The sequence below is a fragment of the Hetaerina americana genome, unplaced genomic scaffold (genome assembly GCF_022747635.1).
Source record: "Hetaerina americana unplaced genomic scaffold, ioHetAmer1.1.p SCAF_6, whole genome shotgun sequence".
In the NCBI taxonomy this organism is placed as follows: Eukaryota; Metazoa; Arthropoda; class Insecta; order Odonata; family Calopterygidae; genus Hetaerina; species Hetaerina americana.
In genome coordinates this window covers 13,361,769-13,384,025 of record NW_027287205.1, presented here as the reverse complement: position 1 = coordinate 13,384,025, position 22,257 = coordinate 13,361,769, and the positions used below count along the sequence as shown (strand labels likewise).

Sequence of the window (22,257 nt, the reverse complement as noted above, 5' to 3'; positions counted from 1 at the left end):
AAACTGAATAAAAGTGCAAAATTTGACTTTCCGGGAGGTTTCATTTTCATTTTGGGCCTCTGTGTGGACGTACGACGTTCATCGTAAAGGTAGATTAGAAGACGATTTCTCGGGATTCCGAAGGTTTTCCACTAATATTTCTAAAGGATAGAGATGGAAGGTTTTGCAAGGTTGTGATAATAAAAGCGGCCTAACACGCGAAATATCCCCGAAGAAAAGAGCGAGTGTAATTTCTTGTGTCTCTATGATTGGATATCCTCCCGAAACCTGCAATCCCCATCGCACCCAAGACTCTTAACTGTGACCGTCAGAACTACAAGAACTGTCGCAAAAGTAGTAGGACTTAGTCGATTAAAAAATATATTGCCAGAATTGATAAATTCACTGAAATTTATTTGAAGTAGCACCCTTGTGCACCCACACACCACTGCCAGAGGGTTTTCCACACCTCGTACGCCTTCTGAGGCGGCATTCGGTATGCTCTTAAGCTCCTTCGTCACGGCCTGTTGTAACGATCCCACCGATCCATGGTGACGTCTTTTCGGCACGGATTTGAGGTGGGGAAGAGGAAGAGGTCTGGTGGAACAACGTCAAAAAGTGTGCACCATCACTTATATGATCGAGAATCTCTTGGCAGATCCGCGTGCGAGTTTCCTTTGGTTCGTTTGAGAGCACTCGCGGCACCAACTTCGTAAACACCTTTCTCATGCCCATGTTTCCGGTCACAATCTGATGCATATTACTTTTCGGGATGCCAGTGTCATCAGAAACCATGTGAACACTTAATATACGATGCCTATCTTTCCAACAAAGCCTTCAGTCTTGCAAGATTTTCGTCAATTTTTGAGGCCGAAGGGTGTCCTGAACGTTCAGCGTCCTCAATACATATGTTCTCTACCTTCCCGAAACAACTCGTGCCACCCAAAACACCCGATCTACCTATGGCGTTATCACCATAACCTGTCTTGACTATGTCATGAGTCCCTCTCCGGGTTTTGCCTAGTCTCACGCAAAATTTGATGGCTGTTCTAATAACTGGTTCATGACGGAGCGTAACGATGTCACCTTATAGAGGTTTTACAAACGAACTATCCACACTTTGCAAAGGCTGGGAGGCAACTGCTACCGGCCTCTAGCCTTTCCTGAGACTCTCCTCCCTCGAACCCAGATGGAGAAACCGCCGCTCTTCCGTTCGTCTATCCGGGAGAAATAAGTTATGCTATGAATTCTATGGTCTCGGGCTCAACTTTGTGGAGGTTCATGTTCGTTTAAATGAATATACTTTGTAACTTCCACACAATTTTTATTCGTACTACCGGTTTCAACGCAACGGCGTCGTCATCAGGTACCAAGTTATGCTACTTTAAATCAAGTTATGCTACTTTTGAGACAGACCTTGTGTATTACGCCAATCGTAAAGCGCATTATCAAAATCTTTCTCCAGCATTATCAAGGGATGGGAATTTACAATGTAAAGTAGTATCTACGATCGAATTCACTCATGACAAATAGAGGTGAACGATGAATGTAGCAGCAAAGAAAAGAAGACAGGAGGGACATTGCTCCAACAGAAGAATGAAATCGAAATTGATGTCGGCAGATTGACAAACGCAGATGTACTTCAAAGAGTGAGCAATGAGAAAAGCTAATGAAATAGGGCACTTGTAAGAAGATGGAATCTAATTGTACAGGTATCCTGAGGAAAAAGAAATTGTTTACCAAAGACCAAATAACTGGAGGAAAAACAACAGGGGATTAATTACAGTGGAAGAAGACCAAGGATTAACCACGAAAAGCAGTTTCATTGAAGAGTTTGCGCAGGGAACAATGGAAAGGGGTTGAGGGAAGGGCAGGTAACAGGGTAAGAATTCGAGATAGGCAGATAAGGTTATCCATCGTCGGATTCATAATTCATGATGATGACGGCAATAGTGCCAGCGAGGGAAAACATGGTGGACGAGATTCAATGCAGTTTCACGCAATAGCTCTAGGATTGAATTCCAGCGTTTTGAATCAAATGACATCTAGTTACGTTAGAAAAGTATAGATGCCCCTCCCAAGCTACATGCCTCCAACCCAATTCTGTTGATATTCGGTTACCAGCGACATCATTCGGCCAGCAGTCTGAGTGATCCTTTGTGGCGTACATACGATCGCGGACAAATTGTTCCCCTCCGACGGTCACGTGCGTATTCTCTCTTGAGAAACCTCAAAAAGAAGTGATTCGGGACAGCGGTAAGTTCGATTTATTAAAAATAATCAGTACTTAACGCTCCACTGATAAAATATAGGCCTAAAGGAAGCGTTCCGCACTGCATCGATTAAAAAAATACGAGATAACAATGTTAAACGGCAGGGTACGTTTCATCTTTTGACATTTCCCTCTTTATAAAAAACAATTTCCTTTCTTCCTTCGTGCATTCTTGTATACGAGAGCGATTTGAAAAGTAAGGTCGCCTATTTTTTTCATGCAAAATAAAATTTATTCTCAACTTTGCGTACATCGTTGGAAAGGGTGAGCATTTGGCTTATTTTTCTACATAGCCGCATTGACGATCAATCACTTTTTGCATTCTTGTAACCAGCTTTTTAATACCGACGTCGTACCTTTCTCCCGCCGCGTCACTAAGTCCACTGACGACTGCTCCTTGCATTTTCTCGTCTGACTGGAATTTTGGTCCTCCAAGGTGTTTTTTGAGAGCGGGAAACAAACGGTAATCGCTGGGGGCAACGTCCCGGCTGTAGAGAGGGTGGTCGATGATATCTCAGCCGAATTCATTGAGTAGGGTGGTCGTTTGATGTGACACATATGGACGTGCATTTTCATGATGCAAATCCACTCCTTTGCTGAGACACCTTGTCGAACCTAGGGTCTCCGACACAATATTCTGCACGGCGAAGTAGCCAATCTCTTCATTAAGGCCTTCCTTTATCTCATGAAGGGTGATTATCCGGTTATTGCACACCATCTCGTCAACTGGAGCCAACGCTCATTCCGGCAAACTCGGCCGCCCCGACCGCTGCTCATCGTGGACGTTTTCCCGGCCATCAAAAAACTCCCCGCACCACTTCCGCTCGTTTTTGATGTCCATACACACCTCACCGTATACTTCCAATAAATGGCGATGAATTTATATCGGAGAAGCAGTCATCAGTTGGCTTCGCGACGCTGCGGGAGAAAGGTACGGCGCCGGTATTAAAAAGCTGCTTACAAGGATGCAAAAAGTGATTGATCGTCAAGGCGACTACGTAGAAAAAAAGCTAAATGCTCAAACTTTCCAACGATGTACGCAAAGTTGAGAATAAATTTTATTTTTCATGAAAATAATAGGAGACCTTACTTTTCGAATCGACCTCGCATATACAAGATTCACCTCGTAAAAATGAAATTGGAATTTCATTAGTTACCATAATGAATTTCACTTAGGGGAGACATTCGCGATTGGTGCTGAGTGATTGATAAATTAGCTTTGCTTTGAAGTTGGTGCGTTGGATTCCTTTTTCGGGTCCCAAGGTGAAATTTCGTGGCGATCCCTTCGCGTGTACAGCGACGTCTTGACCTACGAGGCGAGTTGCGCACGCGAATGGAGTTAACAGCCGTCGAGACACATCGACGCGAGGGAGGGAGGGGCGAATCGAGCCAGTGGGCCAAGGCTAACCGGAAATCCCCATATCCCTTGTACTCTGAATGACACCGAGTAAATTGCTCACTTCATGACCGAAATAAATGCAATCTCGCCACTTGCACTCTCTCGCCAATTGTGCTTGCATGTAGCAAATAAATTCAAAAGTTAACACATCGATTTCGACGTCACTCTATGTAATGACTCAATAGCAGTAAAATTCTAGACACTCTGAGAAAAATATTTGTGTGGGGGATATCCATCAGTAGCGAACTAGACTCAAATTTAAAGCAAATTAGTCGTTAAATTCTGCGACCACCATATGTTGATTGAAATAAAAACTACACGTTTCACCACTCTGGCAGTGAGACTCAGATTCATTGAGCTTCAAACCAAAATCAGGAGATTTGCTTTGCTCCTATGTCGCCGTTGTAAAACACACTCTAATGAACAGCCAAATTCATGTCCATGAGAATTAAAGGCGATACGAATAAATCTTACTAAATTTAGCCTCCTAATCTGAATTCCTAAGAATCACAAAGAATAAAAACTATTTAGACTAATTGCATAACTCTAAAAAGTGAAAACATTCAAGAAAACTGGTCACATCGAGACATCGGCCATCGATAAATGAAAAAAATCTGATGAAATCAGAACATTACTTTCTCCATACGGTTGTTCTCTGGCCAAAGAGAAGGGAAGCCTTTTAAAGCGACTCTTACGTAGGTAGTGCATTTCTGGGGTCCATTTAAAGTTTTTCTTAGTGCCTCTGCAAGGCGACATAAAGGGAATCTCCAAATCATCTCCTTTTATTGTCTATTTTTAAAAACTCTTTTTAGAAATCCCTCTTCCACTGGGGTGAAATAGATTCAACATTCGCTCTATCAAGGGGAATAAGCCGGTTAAGACAGTGGGGTTTCCGTGGGGCAACCACATTCATAAGAGCCAGAAAAACAATTAAAATTCGAGTTTGAACGACTTTTTATTTTTTTTTACCGTCATGAGTGATACGATAAATGAGAACAGGAGAGGAATTTATAGTTTATTTTCTGCATATTGGTTCGAGATCATTGCTATTTAACTCAATTATCTCATCATTTAATGAGAAAAATAATATGGTGCTTCACGGAAATAGTTCTTCAGTGAAAATAGCCTTGAGTCACGAGGGCAGCATGCAATATCTTCACTTTAAAAAACGTCCAGAACACCCGAGTTCAATAGTGACACCGAGGTGGTGCCACAGTACATTGTCAGTTTGGACCCCAAGGATAGAACAAGTGAGATAATAGATAATAATAGATACCATCACTGGAGGACCCAAATACCCGCTCTTCCAACACACGATACTCAATGATAACAAAATCAAACCTAAGCACCTCTAAGTTTTTAAATACGAATCTAAAGCTTAACTCCAGTTCACACTTTATTGCTTGATGTGAATGGGAACGAATATGTTTCATTAATTTTCTTACTACCTTGAAGTTTGAGATTCATTTCCAACAATTCAGTAGCAAGTACGCAATTGCATCTCGGAAGAAATATCACAGGATTATTGATAATCAATTTTTTAATTCATGGGTTAAATTTCTATGTAGATTAAATAATGCCATTATGGTATAGATAACGTGATATTGCACGTGACCTTAAGGCCGGAACATAATGACTAAAACAGTGAAGTACGCTGTGAAGAGAGTAATCATAATTTTAATGTGAATAAATCCCAGTGAAGGTAGGCTTCGGATGGACACAGGCTACACATCGGTGCAACGATGGCTGTTATTACAATTAAAAATTTTACCTCTCCCAAAAAAAAACACAAAAAGACATCCGACGCTAAAATAAGTCCCTCTTCATCTCAGTAGTTCATAGGGAGGGGTGTCTATGGAATGAGCAGACATTTACTCATTTTTTGTGCAAGCGTAAAATTTTACATAAACGACTGATGCACTAACTCGCCACTCCCCCTTTCCGGTTATTGTGTTTGTATTTGTAATAAAAATAGTCCTCAGATCTTTCATTTCATTTAAACTATTTTTGTGATGGAGCCACTTGTGCTCGAAAAATGGCCGAAAGTGTCCCTTCCAATAGATGGATGGCCAAAGTTCAAGCATTTCATCTACTTTCTCTTAATCGCGTTATTAAATATACATTTTCGTGGTGCTCACATTAACAGTTTCTGAGTTATCGCCGCTACAATAAACCTGTCACATGCAAATGGACATAATTCAGAAAATGGTGACAACTTATTCAGCAGTATCTACCTCCGTTATAATCGCGAAACCTAAATGTGTTCATTCATGCAACACTTTCTCCAATCAATGTGGTAATCAACCGTTTAAGGTACGTTTTCGATTAATACAAACTCACCAATTTCACATTCCTCGTACAAGACACAAATTGACCGCACACTTACTTTCTACCTGCCTTAATATCATCCAACGTGCCTATCCTTTGCCTCTCTCGCCACATACTACTTGCCTTCCTTGAAAAGACACAACCTCACACTATAATAAATCATTCTTTCATACCGCATACTTTCTATTGTCCACTATTCGAAAACTATTTCTTATTGTAGTGAACATCGTAATTGCTTTTGAAAAATGCAAATAACTTCACACCCTACTCTTTCCTGTAGTTCTCTTCTTCCCTTCGCGTCCTGAATACCATTTCTCCGTCCACACCGCTCTTCTTCTCTGGTTCGCACATTTCACCCTGTCGCACAGCATCCTTCTCGAGGTCCCCTCCACACGCCCCCAGGCGCACGCTCTCCTACCGCCTATTTCAAATCCTCCCCCCGCTCCGAGTTCCCCTCTCCCCAACTATCTAATCCTTCCCAGCTTATTGCATCCAATTCTTCTATAAACTCGTATCTTTAAAGACTCTCATTAAATATTTCTTCCTTCCCTCAAGCCCTAGGTTACGCAGCCACTGGACGTTCTATGCTCCACAACAAAATCTTCCCGCATCATCGTCTTTATTCACGAGTCCCTTTCGTAATTTCCTTTGAAATTTCTCCCGTCGCTGAAGAAACACATCCAAATGTCCTTACCAAAATGCTCACGTCTAAAACACAGCTCAAATGAGTGAAGCAAGCCGATTGCTCAAATGTGTGCCCTCCAACTTTGATACTTCATAAAACCTACTCGCTTCTAGAGAATTTCATTACTTTCACGCTATAACCATTTCTCATCACTCCATACCATGCTGATTCTTCAGTACGATCAACAATGGCTGCATTTCTTTGTCTGCCTTCCTCACTAATGGCTTAATTATCTCCCGGCCTACTTTCATCCATACACCCTCAGCCCTTTCTTTGACTGGCAATTTTCTCAGTGTTAACTTAACAGGCTTGGATTTTCACCCATTTATATTTTTTATATTTCTCATTTCAACTTACACATTATCCACCTTCCGAGATATTCCAAGGGGTTTATTCTCCAAAATCTCACAAATTTTCTAATTCCTAAATTCGATAGTTTGGGGCTCTACTTTGTGAAAATTCATGATCACTAAATTTATAAACTTATGCTTTTTTAATTCACTGTTCTTATTCCTCTTCCACTAGATCCTTAGTCCGCTATTCATTGGACCTTTCCCCATTAGCCAACATTCCAGGCAGCCCTGCGTCCGTTTGGACTAACGTGCGACCAATCCCAGTGTTACTCCTCTTGCACGAATGCAACACGGAGAAAATCGCACACTTAGTGCGAACACTTTTTAGGGTTTACAGTGCTCACTGTGGCTCTTCGCTGTTTTAAAATGCAAGATTCTTCCCTACTCACTTGGGAGATTAAAACGTCCGCCACGTTGATGTTCCGGCACCTCCTACGTTTTAGTGCGGCATGGACTACAATTGCAATCTAGTTTACAGTTCGCACAGAACATTTGTCATAAACAAACAAGTTTCTCGTCTGTTTTCGCATGCATCTGCCTGAAAATTTGAGAGGAAATAGCCCATCCTAGTCCTTTTTATGATACATTTATCAAATTACGTCAATGCTATCCCATGAATACAAATCAGAATTTGATTTGCAAGTTTAAAGGAAACTCGGCCTTCGGGTAAGGCACGGCATTCACTGAGGTCTAAGACGATTTGTGTGTTCCTTGAAAAAAAAGCTCAGTAGTCGACTCGTAGGCTGGTTTGATATACAAAGGTAGAACTCCCTCAAAACTTATTTGGCGAGAGAATTCAACATATCAGGCCAATAAGGGGGCCAGACCCTTTCCCTGTACCTCTTATGGTCTACCGGGAAGTTCTGGTACCCGAAAAAAATCACATGGCTTGGGTGAGGCCGCGGGTGACCAGAGGCGTCAACCAGAATCGTACCCGGGCCCTTCGGTAAGGCTTTTATTACAGCGCTACACCCACTGGGCTATCTCTTAATTGGTGTCAATTCGAAACTGATTCCGGTGCAGCGACGAACTCGAAAGGGGGGCGGACGGTGCTCTTCCGGGCGAGATCGACTCACAGGGCTCACGTGGTGCTGCGAATTGGATCCCGCGGAATGGAGAGGGGGTGGGTGGCTCACGACGCCCACGGAGGAGAAACCTACACGCGCGCGGTGACGGTTGGCGCTCTCGCATCCGTCGCTAGGGGCGCCCGCCGCTGTCACGGGATGGCCAAATCGGATTGACATCCCCGAAATCGCTAACGAGGAAGGCAAGTCGTGATGGCCCGCAGTCGATGTAGTCCCCTCCCGGGAAACCGTTCGGAACTAGGTTGGGGTTTCTAGTGACCCGTGACCTCCGAGGCGCGGGTCGACTGCGAACTTTCTACTCGGATCCCTTGAGGAATCACGGCTACGCGATTTTGGATAAGTGAAGAGAATCGCTTGCGCCACAATCCGCGGTTATTGAATCGTCGACTGATTGTTGGTCCTTAGATGGATACGGCTCGAACACGCGGCCGACGAATTGGGTTTTTTCAGTCACGGCATCGTCAGTGGTAAATGAGCTAGGCGAAAACTGATGCAACGATTATTAAGGACGACATTAGGGGAATTATAATGCACATCTGCCTGATCTAATCCCTGATTCGCAGCGGTTACGCAGTGAAACTATGGGCCAATACGTCCCTGTCGCGATGATGAACCTGACGAGCATAGGAGTGTGGTATTGGTCTGGTAGTAACGGTGATAAGGCCTTCCTTGTTAGAACGTGATGAACTTCTAAAATATAATGTCGAAATAATAATTGTCCAAATTGGATGTAACATGGTAACAGCTCAGCAATGCGCAAACTTAAGATTTGCATAACTATTTCGTGTCCAGCGATTTGTGAAAATTTCAGATGGGAATAGTCATATTTTTGCTGTAGCGTTTTGAACCTGCTGCAGAATCTTGCGCAAGATTTTACCTTATATGATACTTCTTTTCCATAGAAATAGTGTCATCACAACTGTACAACTCGTGAAATTACCTTATTCTGCACACAAATTCAATATTCATTCTTAATCATTCATTCATGTTTTTAATGAAAGGCTCCTCTCTTCTTCAATACTTTTCATTAGCTTTGTACGATTGTTGCATTCCACCATTAAGGGTAGGTTTTAATATAACAAGATACTAAATACTGTTTATTTCTAAGTCCTGCGACATGAAATATCCCATTTTGTTCGTTTAGGCAGAGGAAACCGCGGATGGCTGAACCGAATCTGCAAATTCCACCTAATGCTCAATGTTTCTAGGAACAAAATTATCTTGCAGTACGTCCCTTCAATCATTACGATGTCTCTGTATTTCTATGGAAAATTCTTTTGTGGAAAAAACAACTATTTTAATTATCAGAAGTGACAACCTCAAAATAAAACCATGAGTCAAAACCACGCCGCCACAAACATGTAACGAGCTAAGAAAAAGAGACGCCGATTTCGGGCATCTTCGAGCCTTATTTATGTAAGCTTGTACAGGACGCCAATGGTCAGCGTCCACGTCTATAGTACACTCTCGGTAACATGTACAGTACCGTCTCATACATCTAAAGTAGATACAGACTGCTAGTTGACTGTTCTCGCGAAGTGGCGACCATCGCTCATAAAGGATTTCTTTAATTAGATGCATGCTTGGCACAAATTTCTCATGGCTTAACAAAATACGAGTACACTGATGTAGCTGACGTCAATATGCATAAGATAATCCCTTCACATGGAATCAGATAAAATATACCGCCTTCTGAGGAAGCTCTATTCAATATTGAAAAGGAGCGGTAGAGGAAAGGTGATTAATAAGCGCCCAATACGGTCTATTGTGGAAACGAAGCGTATTCAATATGAGCGCAAAAGAAATGTTATGAGAATAATTTGCGAAACACTTCGTTGGCGCATCACAAAGACCAAGTTCGAAGGAATTATGAACGGAATTTCACTTGCATCGAATTGGTACAATAACAAATTTGGTTTGTGCTTATTGAACCTTCATTAACGCTGACCACTGCAGTGGACCATATGCCGACCGCCTACCCTCGCTTACAACGGCTAAATCCGCGACAAAAAAGCTAATGTCATTAATTTTTGTTATTCAGGGAATATAAATACACTTTAGGGTCTGTGTGAAAATTATTTTTCAAAATTTCGGACTACGAGATACAGGGTGGCAACACAACTTCCTTTTTAAAAACCTTTTGCGTTTGAAAAAAGGTAATTATGTTGCCGCACCCTGTGTAAGCACGCACACCGAAAAGTCGGTGGTAGATGTTACGTCATAAGGGATAATGAATAGTACAAAGCGCCAGTAACCGTCAGTTTTTGGTGCATGTTAGATCCAATAGCATACCGTGGCACAAATGTCGTCTCATCAAGTGCATGAAACCAAAAATGTGAACACCGAAAACTGAATACAAATATTTTCAAAAATATCAATATAGCATTTTTATAGCAGAAAACCCTCTTTACGAACCTAATAATGCTGAAATAATGCACTGTCAAGTTAACGAAGAAATTGTATTCGATTGAGTTAGACAACCACGTGCACGTTGTCCGTTTGCTGTCGTGGCTTCGTGTATTACACAAGATACTCCGAACGTAAAATCAACCTTTATCCATGCATCGACCATCCATTCTACCTCGGCGAAAGTTAGTGCTATTAATGGCATAAGTTTGTAGCATCGATTAAACTGATCCGAGATAACGCCGGTTGCCCCTATCTTCTATTAGCTAGCTACGCGTTGGAAGACTTGCCCGCAGGCGCTTTCTAAGTGATAATAACGTATTATGAAAATACAGAGAAATCATAATCAAAGATGAACCCCTGGGATATTGCATTATCAATATTTTGATAGTCTTAAAACAATTTAGGCATTTATTTTCAAAATAATATGTTCTTCATTCAGCCAGGTTTATGTATTCGTCACGATACGCCCAATGCTCGATTTCGTGTGTCATCAAATGTTTGGTGTTTCATTTAAATATTCTAGGCAACAAGTGTTAGAGTGATACAACCTAGATTGCTCAAATAAACTCATCAAGGTAGCACCGAGTTGAACAAGAAGTACAATTTCTTAAGGTTCAAAAGATTCAATCTCTTTGCAAAATCTCAACATTAATTTCCCAGAAAGTACTATCAAGAAATTATTAGTGAATCATAGCTTGAGTTATATATATTTTTCCTTCGCAATTGGTGCAGTGGGTACGGCGAAAACATCGACTTTTCCCGAACTGGATTGCTTATTCGCGAGAATATTGCCGCATAGTGTCCAAAAGTCCACGCTATTCTTGAACTGGGTTAAATTTTAACCCTACCCTGAAGTTTAATGCTTTTGGAATTTTCAGAGGAAAATGTCCATAACCTGCGTAATATCAGACGAAACATTTCAAGTAATGCTATGTTCCTTAAGCACTCTCATTAACACTCTTAACAGCAATACTGAGGTTTCATCGTGAGTAAGAGGATTAAAATATAAATAGCCCCAAGTAAAGACATCAGTAGGTTTAGAGGTGAAAATCTACATATTTTTGGAAAGACGAAGGAAATGTTATCTTTTTGTGTTAGAATACATTAATTATACCTTTATATCAAATGTTTCTTGAAAAATCAAAATAACGAATATTTTCAAGTAACCATTAAAAAGAATTTTTGGAGAATTTAATTTTAATAATTTTAAGAAATAGCAGTTAAGTACCTTAAATAACAAAATTACACAAAATATTAATGCAAATTTCATCACAATTGGAAGGTAATGAATGATTAATACCAAAATGTGCATTTAAACAAAGAGCATTGCTGAACATGTGTAAGGGAGTGTAATTATTCTATTTGCTGCTAATGAAAACCATGCAATTATGGTTCCTCCAATAAAAAGGAAACTTTGGAGAGATGAAAACAGATGCCATAAAGAAGAGGTCAAGGGAACTCATTAGTAATTATTCCAGTATCCACAGGCACTTTCCTACATTGTGAATATATGGATATTCCGAAATACTAGAAAAGCAATGCATTAGATTAAGAGAGAATCTGGCAACAGCATTAGCCTAAGAAGCAACTCAGTAAAAGGAATGAGGCCACAGGATTCTGCTGGTTCAGCCCCACCAAAATCCGATAAAAATGCTGAAATAGATTGGGAATATGGTGAAGGCAGAACATCCATTGAAATGCAAGATTCCACTCATTGGAGGTGGGATATGTCATCACAGAATGCAACAAATGATTGGATATGGAAGTCTACTAAACATGACATGCTCCTTTATGCTACCTTAGCCACAAAAAATTCATACACAACCATTAGATTCTAAATTTTTTTTAAATTTTGCAATAAAGTAAACTCTGGGAGTGATTTATCCTTTCATCAGCCCCACATTCCAAATACTAGTTGACTGTAGTCCTGCATTCTTCCCTATGCCAAAACAATTCTTTGGTATACTCCTATGACTCCTCAGTCTATTATATGACCTCTGTGGACTTTCCCTTAGCTATTCCTATCATGAAATGACATCTTTCATTTCATCCCAATAACAAATGTATTATTTCTCCACTTCATTTGGTCCTTCTTTTCTAGGTAATGTGCTCCACGTGGCCTCTTCTGCTTCTATTCTTTTGCATACTTTGTTGCCTTTTGCCTTATCTATCTCCATTGCATCTATCCACAGCACCTAGTTTCAAAGGCCTTTGCTCTTTAAAATTATTCTTTGGTCCACTTTTGTAAAAATATCATGTTTAGAATCAATTGAGCTCCTAAAAAACGCCCTTTCATACATTTTCCTTTTTTGCAAGCATATTTTATAAGCATATAACAGTTAAAGAATTCTGCATGTCCGGGTTTTCACCGCGTTGTTGTTCAAACAACAACGCGGTGAAAACCCGGACATGCAGAATTCTTCAAGCCACCGCCGCGAAAATCTATGCAGCCATATATAACAGTTAATTCTACACCATAAAAGCCCTCTTGACTATACATATTCCCATATTGTTCTAGTTTCTATCAGTATGGCACAGTATCCACCATCAATTTTTCTCTAGACAGTATGATTTTAGTTTTCTTCCTGGTAATTTCATTGCTATATCCATGAAGCACCTTTCTTGCTGGCATGATTAACGTTAACATCAAGTTTCCAGAAGAATGAGAGCACCATCCACAGTGAAATAATTCCAAAACCCTCTCACTCTATTCCATTTAGCGCATAAGTACTTTAAATAGAAGTCTGGAGAGTCTGTGCAAATAATATGTGTTGAATAGGAAAAAATGATTCATTGATAATTCTCCCATGATTCAAACAGGAAAGTTTGAGAAGATCACATAGAATAGTGGAGGTAGAGGCTCAAAGTGCACTCCAAAAAAGTAAATGCGATGTGAGATTAATGGCTGCTCCTAATGGTTACACAAAAAGAATGACACATGCAAAAAATACTACTAACATTAATGGCATTCCAAGGAGCTCTTCTCCTTTCTAAAATCAACATTCTCTGATATTCCAAGCATTGCCTGTTTTATCATGTATTGACAATTTTCTGAATAAATTTTTCGCATACCCATTACATCCTGCCTTCATCAAACTCTTGTGAACAATAAATTTCTCTAATGATTTTGCTTCCTCTTTCCCAAAATCCATATTTAATTTTTCCATCAATTTAAAAATGGGATTCTGGTTTCATCCTCTAATTGCAGAAGTTCTCCATATGTGATTGGGTCTGTGCACTCACTCAATCTTCATTCACCTGCAACTCCATATTCACATTGGTGTCACTCTTATTCCCCTTCATAGCCCCTATCATCACCCTTTTGAGGGAACACAAAACCCTAATTCCCATCTATTCAATGGAGAAGCTGGCAAGAGTTCCCTGGAGGCTACACTCAAAGAAAACTAATGTACAGCACTTAGTGTACAGAGAAGAGGTGAAATGGCTAAATTAATGGCATAGCAATGCTGTCAGCCCTTCAGAATACTTAACTAGACTTAAAGATGAGAACAGGAATGTCCATCATCCTTCACCACCATTCCTTTCCTATACCTATCCCTTTTATAATGGGATACATACTCCTTCCAATTGATTCACCTAATTCCCTGGCGTACAATGCCGCAGACCCATCCTCAGTAACCTTTACCCTCTCCCTTCAAAAAGTCAAACACCAGAGAACTTATTGGTCAAATGCCCAATTTCAAACATTCTACCAACCTTTCCAGTATTCTTAAGCCCATCCATATACCAGTCTGAGGCAGGTATTTATCTGCCACTGCCATCCATGCCTCATATAATTAAAAGCGTGTGCCTTGTGACAAACTTTGACCAGACCTATTTAGAATAATGGGATATTCATTATTCAGTGCTAGGCATGCTGTTAGAATTCCAATCATTTTATTCAATTATGACTGATTATATTTTAGTCTTCTTGACTTTTAAAGCTTTTAAGGTCATCTGATTAGGGGACTTGATTCCCAGTTCATTCCTGCAAACAAGTGCACTAATAGACTAGCAATGCAGTTCATGCTCCATTGACATCAGATCGAGGGAGTGTGATGGCTAATGGCAGAGTCTTAAGGAAACATGAACTGCAGGGGTGAATCATACTGCACACAAGGTCAATTAACATTCTATGCATTGGCCCAACTCTGGAAAGTCACATTATTTTCTATCTAATCAAATGGCAAGCATACAATATTGGGCATACACATATGTTTTGAATTCCACCGGAGTGAGATAAGACAATATAATGAACAACTGCATTTGCATTCTTTTCATGAGCTACCCATCACTGATACATGGCCACAAATCTCAACTAACTCAGTAGAATGTTACAAGGGCAAACAACTCCTACCAGCTCAATTATTTTCTGTTAAATTTATTTATTTATTTATTTATTTTATTTATTCAGTATTAGTTCAAAAACAGCACATTTTGGCCTTTACATCGAACTATTAACAACGATAACAATGGTCACAATTACAAACACCCAAGCCCTAGATGGAGGGAAACTCACCTAGGTGGGAATTGAACCTGCGACCCTTGGAATGGCAGACGAGGACATTACCCCGCCGCCACCGGGGTCGGCAAAGTTATTTGATTCAGCCTGTCAAGGGCCTCAACAGTATAAACTATTACTTCTACCTACTTAGCTAAGTTTTCTACTTCATCGTCCCCACCATTGAAGAGAAAGAGCCAGATCACAGTTTCAATGCAAGTCAGACTGTGTTATTGTTAGCTAGTCACCTAAATCCTTCTTTTTCACCAACGTTAGATAAATTACATGGAAAACATCAACAGTAACACCCCAAAATATTGTAGTTCATTCTCAGAAATTGAGAGCATTATATGCGATATGCCATACCCATTGGGAATGCAGAAATAGTACATGATGCAACATAAACAGCATTCACAAAATCAAAATTGGTCAAAGTGTTTAAGTGCTTAATGGTGAATTGATGCATAATAATAAAATCATTTGCCAACTTTCCCATGCATTGGATTTGCTCTGTGATGCTGCTCAGTCATTTGCATGCATGGGCATGTGTAATACAAATATATAACAATTTCCAAGCCTCTCTTCCTTCTCAGAGTATAAAATAATGGATGGGTTGTGTATCCAATGCACTGAAGCATTCAAGATGTGAGAGAATATTTTTAAGCATAGCAAGAAGAAGGATAGACGAGAGTATCTTTAACTATCCTCGCCGAAGTAAAGAGTATCGCAATGACTTAGCTACTACCTCTGTGCCAATGCACAGACTAGAGTGAAGGCATACATCAGGAAACATGTTTCCCTTTAAAATATAGACATGTTCATATTTATAGCAAGTAATAAGATTAGCTAAAGATAAGCATGAAAATGTCCCAGGAGATGCTCTCGATGTTTAGCAAAAGCACATTTCTGTTCCATGGTAGGTATCTGCCAAGTCACTTTTAAACATGCAAAATAAATTTCTGTGGAATATAGTAGAAGGCAGAATAAATATACTGTGGCATTTCCTACCTGAATGATCTCCAAATGATGTCTCCAACTCCATCTGTTGTCCAGCTAAGGCTGACATTAATGAGAAAGAGACCCATTGTTAACTTAATGGAGGGGAGTTTTTTCATAATTTTCAAGATCACTTTCACTATCTAATTAGTAAAACTATAAATGTTATGCCCTTGAGATCTGACAGCATAAGGCAGATCATTTTATACATGAATGCATAGTTACCATTCAATGAGATCACAAAGGAGATGGGAGGCCATGGGAATGACAAATAGCCTAAGTTCCCCTTATCACACAAAATGATTAAGGCCCAAATGCCACACACCCAAGAGAGGGGACCGATATATACATTACTGGAAGGAAAAGGATAGGTAGGAAATAAGATATTCATTATTCAATTCTTGGTTCAGTTAACAGCCAGCAACTTTTCACCTTCTTCAACAATCTTTTTCAATGCTTTCATCTTACCTACCCATCCTTTTCCTTCCATCCTATAAAAACCCTTGAGAATAAGTTATCCCATGTCATAATATTTACCCTCAGCCTTTTTCTCACAGTTATATTTATAAACTGATACCAATATTTTTCCTCAAAAACATAAAAAAATAGTCCCATTATTACTTAATCCATAACCTGAATTCTCAACCCTTACACTTCCAAGAATTTCTTCAAGTCAGGTTCCAGAAAGTTCAGGCCTTTGTTGACATAAAACAATGACATAATTCACTTTAATGTCTGTTAAATCACTCATGATAGATGATAAAATTGTTGAAACAAAAGATATTACAGTAGCTACCAAGGCTATCTTCATTACAATATGTGGTCCAATCAAAATCCACTAAATTGGGTTCTGATACATTAGAAGGTTGATTACTATGTTAACCAAGTTGAATTCATATTTTGGTAACTTGCGTGTGTAAGGGTTAAGCATTACCCGAGTATTAGATTTTCAGAAACTATTAATTTAACAGTCATCCATCTAATCTAACTTTCAACTTTGCAAATGTTCAGTATCTTGGCTCTTAAGTATTTTGGCAAATGCAGCAGCCATGGTAAAACCACAACAGCAATCCATTTCACTATTAGACTTTAAAATTTTCATTTATAATTAACAATCAAATGGTAACATGAAAATATGTGCACATTAAGTAATTGGAATGCAATCAGGTGATTGAAAATTACACACTACATGGTAACCAATGAATTCTTTTGCTTTCCCATCAAACAGGTAGCTTCCCTTCTTCTGCTGGCCAGTCTAGCTCAAATATGCAAAGCACTCTCTGCCATTGAGAGCGAAGATGGGACAAGTGTGGTTCCAGAGCGATTTCTGCCACCCCGCCACTTTAACCACCACCCATACACGGATGTGCCCGTTGGCAGATACAGCAGGTTCGACAGGCAAGAGAGGGAGAGGTAAGGGGTGTCCACGGACTGACTGCAGGGAAATGTCACCTTTCCCCATGTGCCCAGGGATTTATCTCAACAGACAGGCTAGCATGAGTACAAGGCATCTCCAAAAAGTAATGCTTCAAGCAACATAAATAGCTCTAGAACAATAATCTTCTACAATGGGTGTCCATGTATACCTTTGCCTTGCCATTTACATCCACCAACATTAGTTGTGTAAAATTATCACTGCATCCTCAACAATCGTGAGTCTGTATTTAAATACTTTCTCAATGTGCACATGTATTATCTGTCATTGCACTAACATGCATGTGTATATTCACAGTAAATAAATCCAAAGAAACTACACCATATCTATTGTAAAAATGCTTGAATGATGAATTAGGATTGATCAAAAAGTTATTAAAATGAAACCCTGGACATTTGGTACATTTTTAATCTTTCTAATGTGCCTTTTCAGATCAGTTGTCAGTATAATTGCTATCAGATTTCATTAATATATCTCAATTTTTCAGACTCATTTTAAAATCACATTTTGCCTTTACAAATTAGCACTGAATGTACAATTCTGGAAAGGTTCATATCCTGTCTCATTATACATGTCAATTTCACTTAATGATGCTGCATAGCATTGGTAATCGAACATTACAGCTTGTTGAATGGCATTTGCTTGATATTGTCAATCATTCCCTCAAATCTACTATGTTACCAAGACTATGACGGTATATAACAGAATAAGTGTTAATCCTTTTGGCTTGCATTATATTTGTAAATCAACAAATTTTGGTCAATAAATTATTATTAATAATTACTGGATAGTTAGGATTCCAACCTCCAAGTCCCAATGCCAACCAATGGCTCATCTACATGGTTTGATGATTATGCTAAGACACAGAAGTCAAATCACATCCATCCATGCATTTTATGGATGCCATACTAGTGACAACAAGCCATTGACCAAGTCGTTCATGAGCTCTAATTGTCACTCGTGTTGCTCAATCAGCAATTATAGAGACCCAGCAATTGGGCAGAAAAATTACTGAAAAATGCACAACTAGCCCACCTCCTGCACTTTGAAGAAAGAGAAAAAACATTTAGAATCACGAATGCAAATAAGATTAATGCACAAAATTTTCCATGAAAGGCATGATGGTGTAAGTGAATAGTGCACATGACCTGAATCTCCACGAGAAACAAGGCCTGATAACAAGTAGCTGTAATTAATATGTTATAATGCATCAGCTGTAACAATTTTGAATCTACAAAATAATAATTCTTTGATGATTTTTAAGTCTATAAATTTAATTAGCCTTGAATATCTCAATTTTAACAAATTATTATGAACAAGTTTAAAAGAGAGACCTACATAGGCTCAACTGGACACAAACATCTGCAATGCCATTTAGAATAGGTTGTGGTTTACTGCTTCCTTGTATAGCTACTAATTTCTAAAACCCCAGCACATAAATGCATTTATATAAACATTTTTCTATCATTCCCCTTTTCCCCTGCACACCATCATATTTCATGGGGATAATAAAAAAATTGGATAAATTGGCCCAATGATATGACCCAGGTTTTGTCACATTGTGACTTCATCTACCTTAAGATGTCACGATGTGAGAAAAGGTCATAGTATTCTTTAAACGAATTAAACTATTTTTTTTATTATTTCTGAGATGTATATTTCCACAACACTAAGTCTGCACCAGTTTCCTTCATCAAATTTACTGTGTAACCCTTTTATCCAACAGGAACATTCGTCTAAGAGGTGGCTACAAAAGAAATTCACTATACAATACTGGACCAGTTCTATTTGATACAAAGCCTGATGAGTATCCAGCTCCCAGGTCACAAAATGCAAATAAAGATGAGCATGTGAGTATTTAAGTCCACAAAAATGTTCATGTTTATGTACATAAAGGAGGATTTATTTTTTTTAATGCTGCTTCATTGCACAACTTTTAACAATTTCTCTCTCTACCACAGGTACCAAAGAAATACATGTTCCATTATATAGTTCATGATGCTGGTGGCTCTGGTGATGACTTCTCTCATGCTCAAACTCATGACAGCGGTGCAACAACTGGTGAATACAGAGTGCGTTTGCCAGATGGTCGATTGCAGGTACATATATGTAATATAAAATATTACTGTGTGTTCATAGATGTAATGAAATAATCAGTGGAGTTTTGCGAATTAGAAGTGACTATGGATGGAAATATTTTTCAATAACTTGAAACTAACCTAAACGTTCTTGGCTCTAAATACTTCAGCCAGGGTTTACTCCAATTGTTTCAAAATGTATCTCAATCTCACCAAAAACTCATATTTCATGCTTTCACTCTTTCTATCCATTTTATGACAACCTACTATCACTACTCTTACTTTCATAGAAACACAAAGCAATCTAGGAGGCATGAATTTATACTTCCTTAAAAAAAGCCTTCCTTGTCCAAAAATTTAAACAATTCAGTTCCCCTTGAGACATTTTTCATTGAAGATCTAGCCTAGCCCTGTTTTCATTATCAAATGATATCCTATATCCTGATGCATGGTAAATAATGCCATTAGTTTATGAGAGTCACCAGTATCTATCATAAACATAATTGTGAACTTGCATCTAAATTACATCCCCACTATCCCTTCAAAAAATATCAAAACTTTTAAATGAACATGAGGAGTTGGATCTTGGTGAATATGTAAATTTGTAACTGTGATAAAAAGTAATGAAAATTGTTATTAAGAATAGTCTACCACCTTAGTGTGCATTTTGATAGACCCTGGCACTATAAATTACTGTATTCATACCCCCTACTTGAAATTTTGGAGGTCACCTGATGATGAAGTTGAACATCAAAACCTTGGTCGTGTTCTAAATAAAGTATGTGGAATTACAAAGTCTATAATTTCATTTCAAAATATCATGTAAATTCCGTAAAGTTATGCCAAAGACAACAAAACTAATTGACATGACATAAGCTATCCTTAAAACCTCAAATAATCCAATCTTCAATTTTTTATACTTCCTTCCTTCCATTCAACATTCCTATAATATTCCTACCCCTTCCTTGCTTGTCTAATATTCTCCCCTCTATCACAGTCTTTACTGTCCCATTGCCAATCAAAATGCTCTGCACCCACCTTTCCTGCCTCCAGATTTAGACTAGAGCACTCAAACAATTAATTTTCAAAATGGCTAAGCATTTAATTACTTTCTGGACCATAAAAAAAACTCACTCGTATTTAGTGTGCCTACAAACCACAATGGTTATGCTTTGAACACAAAATTTAGAAGAAGGGTTTGCGACAGTAATCTTCCTTGAAGATGGCTACATTGTGGACACACAGTGACTGCTACTTCACTGAAATGATAACTAACACATACCCTAGTTTCATGATTTTAAAAAAAATAGAAACAAGGTATTTTGTACCTCTCCATCCTTTCTAGTGGTTCATTTCTCCACTTATTAAAATAAAATGAGTGGAAACAAAAGACAGATTGCATATACATTAAAACTGATGGATAAATAAGTTCAGCAGTGACATCTGTAGTGCTGTTTTGCACAGCATCTATGTCATCTATAAGTAATTAACAGAGTACACATTTAAATTAATCTGAACTAATCTGAGATATTTTTACTAAAAAAATGCATGTTTAAGAATAAATATTTATTTGCAAAAAATTCCACTGACTGCATGTCCTAATAATTTCCTTGGCCAATATAAATTAATGAGAAGTGAAATTCCAATGTGGTACTTTTGGAACTCTTTAATGAACTTGCTGAGGCATGTTTCATCCATAAAGACTATGAGGAATTCTCGTGGATTAGAGCGATTTCTGCATTTGATTTTTCCATATCATCTTCTTCTGACTCATCTGCTACATCAAGAAAAATTTCTACATCAGAGAAATACATTATGGCAGCAGAAATAATTTTACTTTCACAGATAAGGAAATTGCTGAAGTCAAATAATTTGCTATTCTGCATTGTAATGCAGGTACTTCTAAATACTGCAGCACAAAAAATCACTTTCTTGAGTCTCTTATGGTTCTTACATATTATAACTTCAAGATATGATTGAAAGAACCAATTGAACTCCATTTCCTGAAGATAGAACCTAAGTGAATCATTTTGAAAACTTGAAAAATGAAAAGGTTCTTCAGACATCCAAAACCGCAATCAATTCTATCAAAACAATGAAGTGTTGTTTGAAGGTATCATGTGCAAATTTTACAGTCTTCTCTACTTTTTTATAGCAGATGCTTCCTTCTTTTGTGAAACATTCATAAGAAATTTTGCCATCTCTCTACTTGCATCAAATCCAAGTCATCAAAAAGTAAATTAAATTATTGGCAATAGCACTGATGTTATCAAAGTTATTAAGTAGCTCATTTTATGCGGAACCATTAGCTATTTTAGTTTTAGAAAATATTATTATTACATATAATATTCTAAAGAACACTGAAAAAAATCCCAAAAATGAATGGTTTCCATCGAATATTCAGCATAAGTTGAAAATTAGAGACATCAATCTTAGGAAAATTACCACTGAATGATCATATTTCCCTCCATCACAATCTTCAAATATACACGCACTTCACTTTGTGACTTATTCACTCCCATTCTCAACAAAAACAACAGTAACACCCTTAATAAATATAAGACATTTCCACATGCATAAATACAGCGACAAAGCCAATCACAGATTTATCAGCATCAAGCAAGCAAATAACAAATTTTCCATTGCCAGTTGCCACATACAAATGAGCCGGAAAGAAAGTAAAAGGTTCTTCTGTAAGCATTTTACACTGGAATTTTTGGGTATTATTTTTCTCATG

The 22,257-nt window shown here is 38.5% G+C and overlaps 2 protein-coding genes across 3 annotated transcripts in view; one reads left to right on the top strand and one right to left on the bottom strand.

Moving 5' to 3' along the window:
- Positions 1–22,257, bottom strand: part of LOC139695037 (deubiquitinase DESI2) — a 182,751-nt gene that overhangs the window by 125,115 nt on the left and 35,379 nt on the right. Inside the window, exon 7 of one of the 2 annotated variants that reach the window (XM_071593629.1) lies at positions 16,020–16,070. In XM_071593629.1, the coding sequence (XP_071449730.1) occupies positions 16,020–16,070 (51 nt within the window). Of the gene's footprint in view, positions 1–16,019; positions 16,071–19,392; positions 19,501–22,257 lie in introns of those variants that run through there. The other variant, XM_071593630.1, reaches the window with a different exon arrangement.
- Positions 1–22,257, top strand: part of LOC139695036 (uncharacterized) — a 30,037-nt gene that overhangs the window by 4,191 nt on the left and 3,589 nt on the right. The window contains exons 2-4 of the mRNA XM_071593628.1: positions 17,236–17,420; positions 19,169–19,292; positions 19,404–19,541. Of these exons, the coding sequence (XP_071449729.1) occupies positions 17,236–17,420; positions 19,169–19,292; positions 19,404–19,541 (447 nt within the window). The remainder of the gene's footprint in view (positions 1–17,235; positions 17,421–19,168; positions 19,293–19,403; positions 19,542–22,257) is intronic.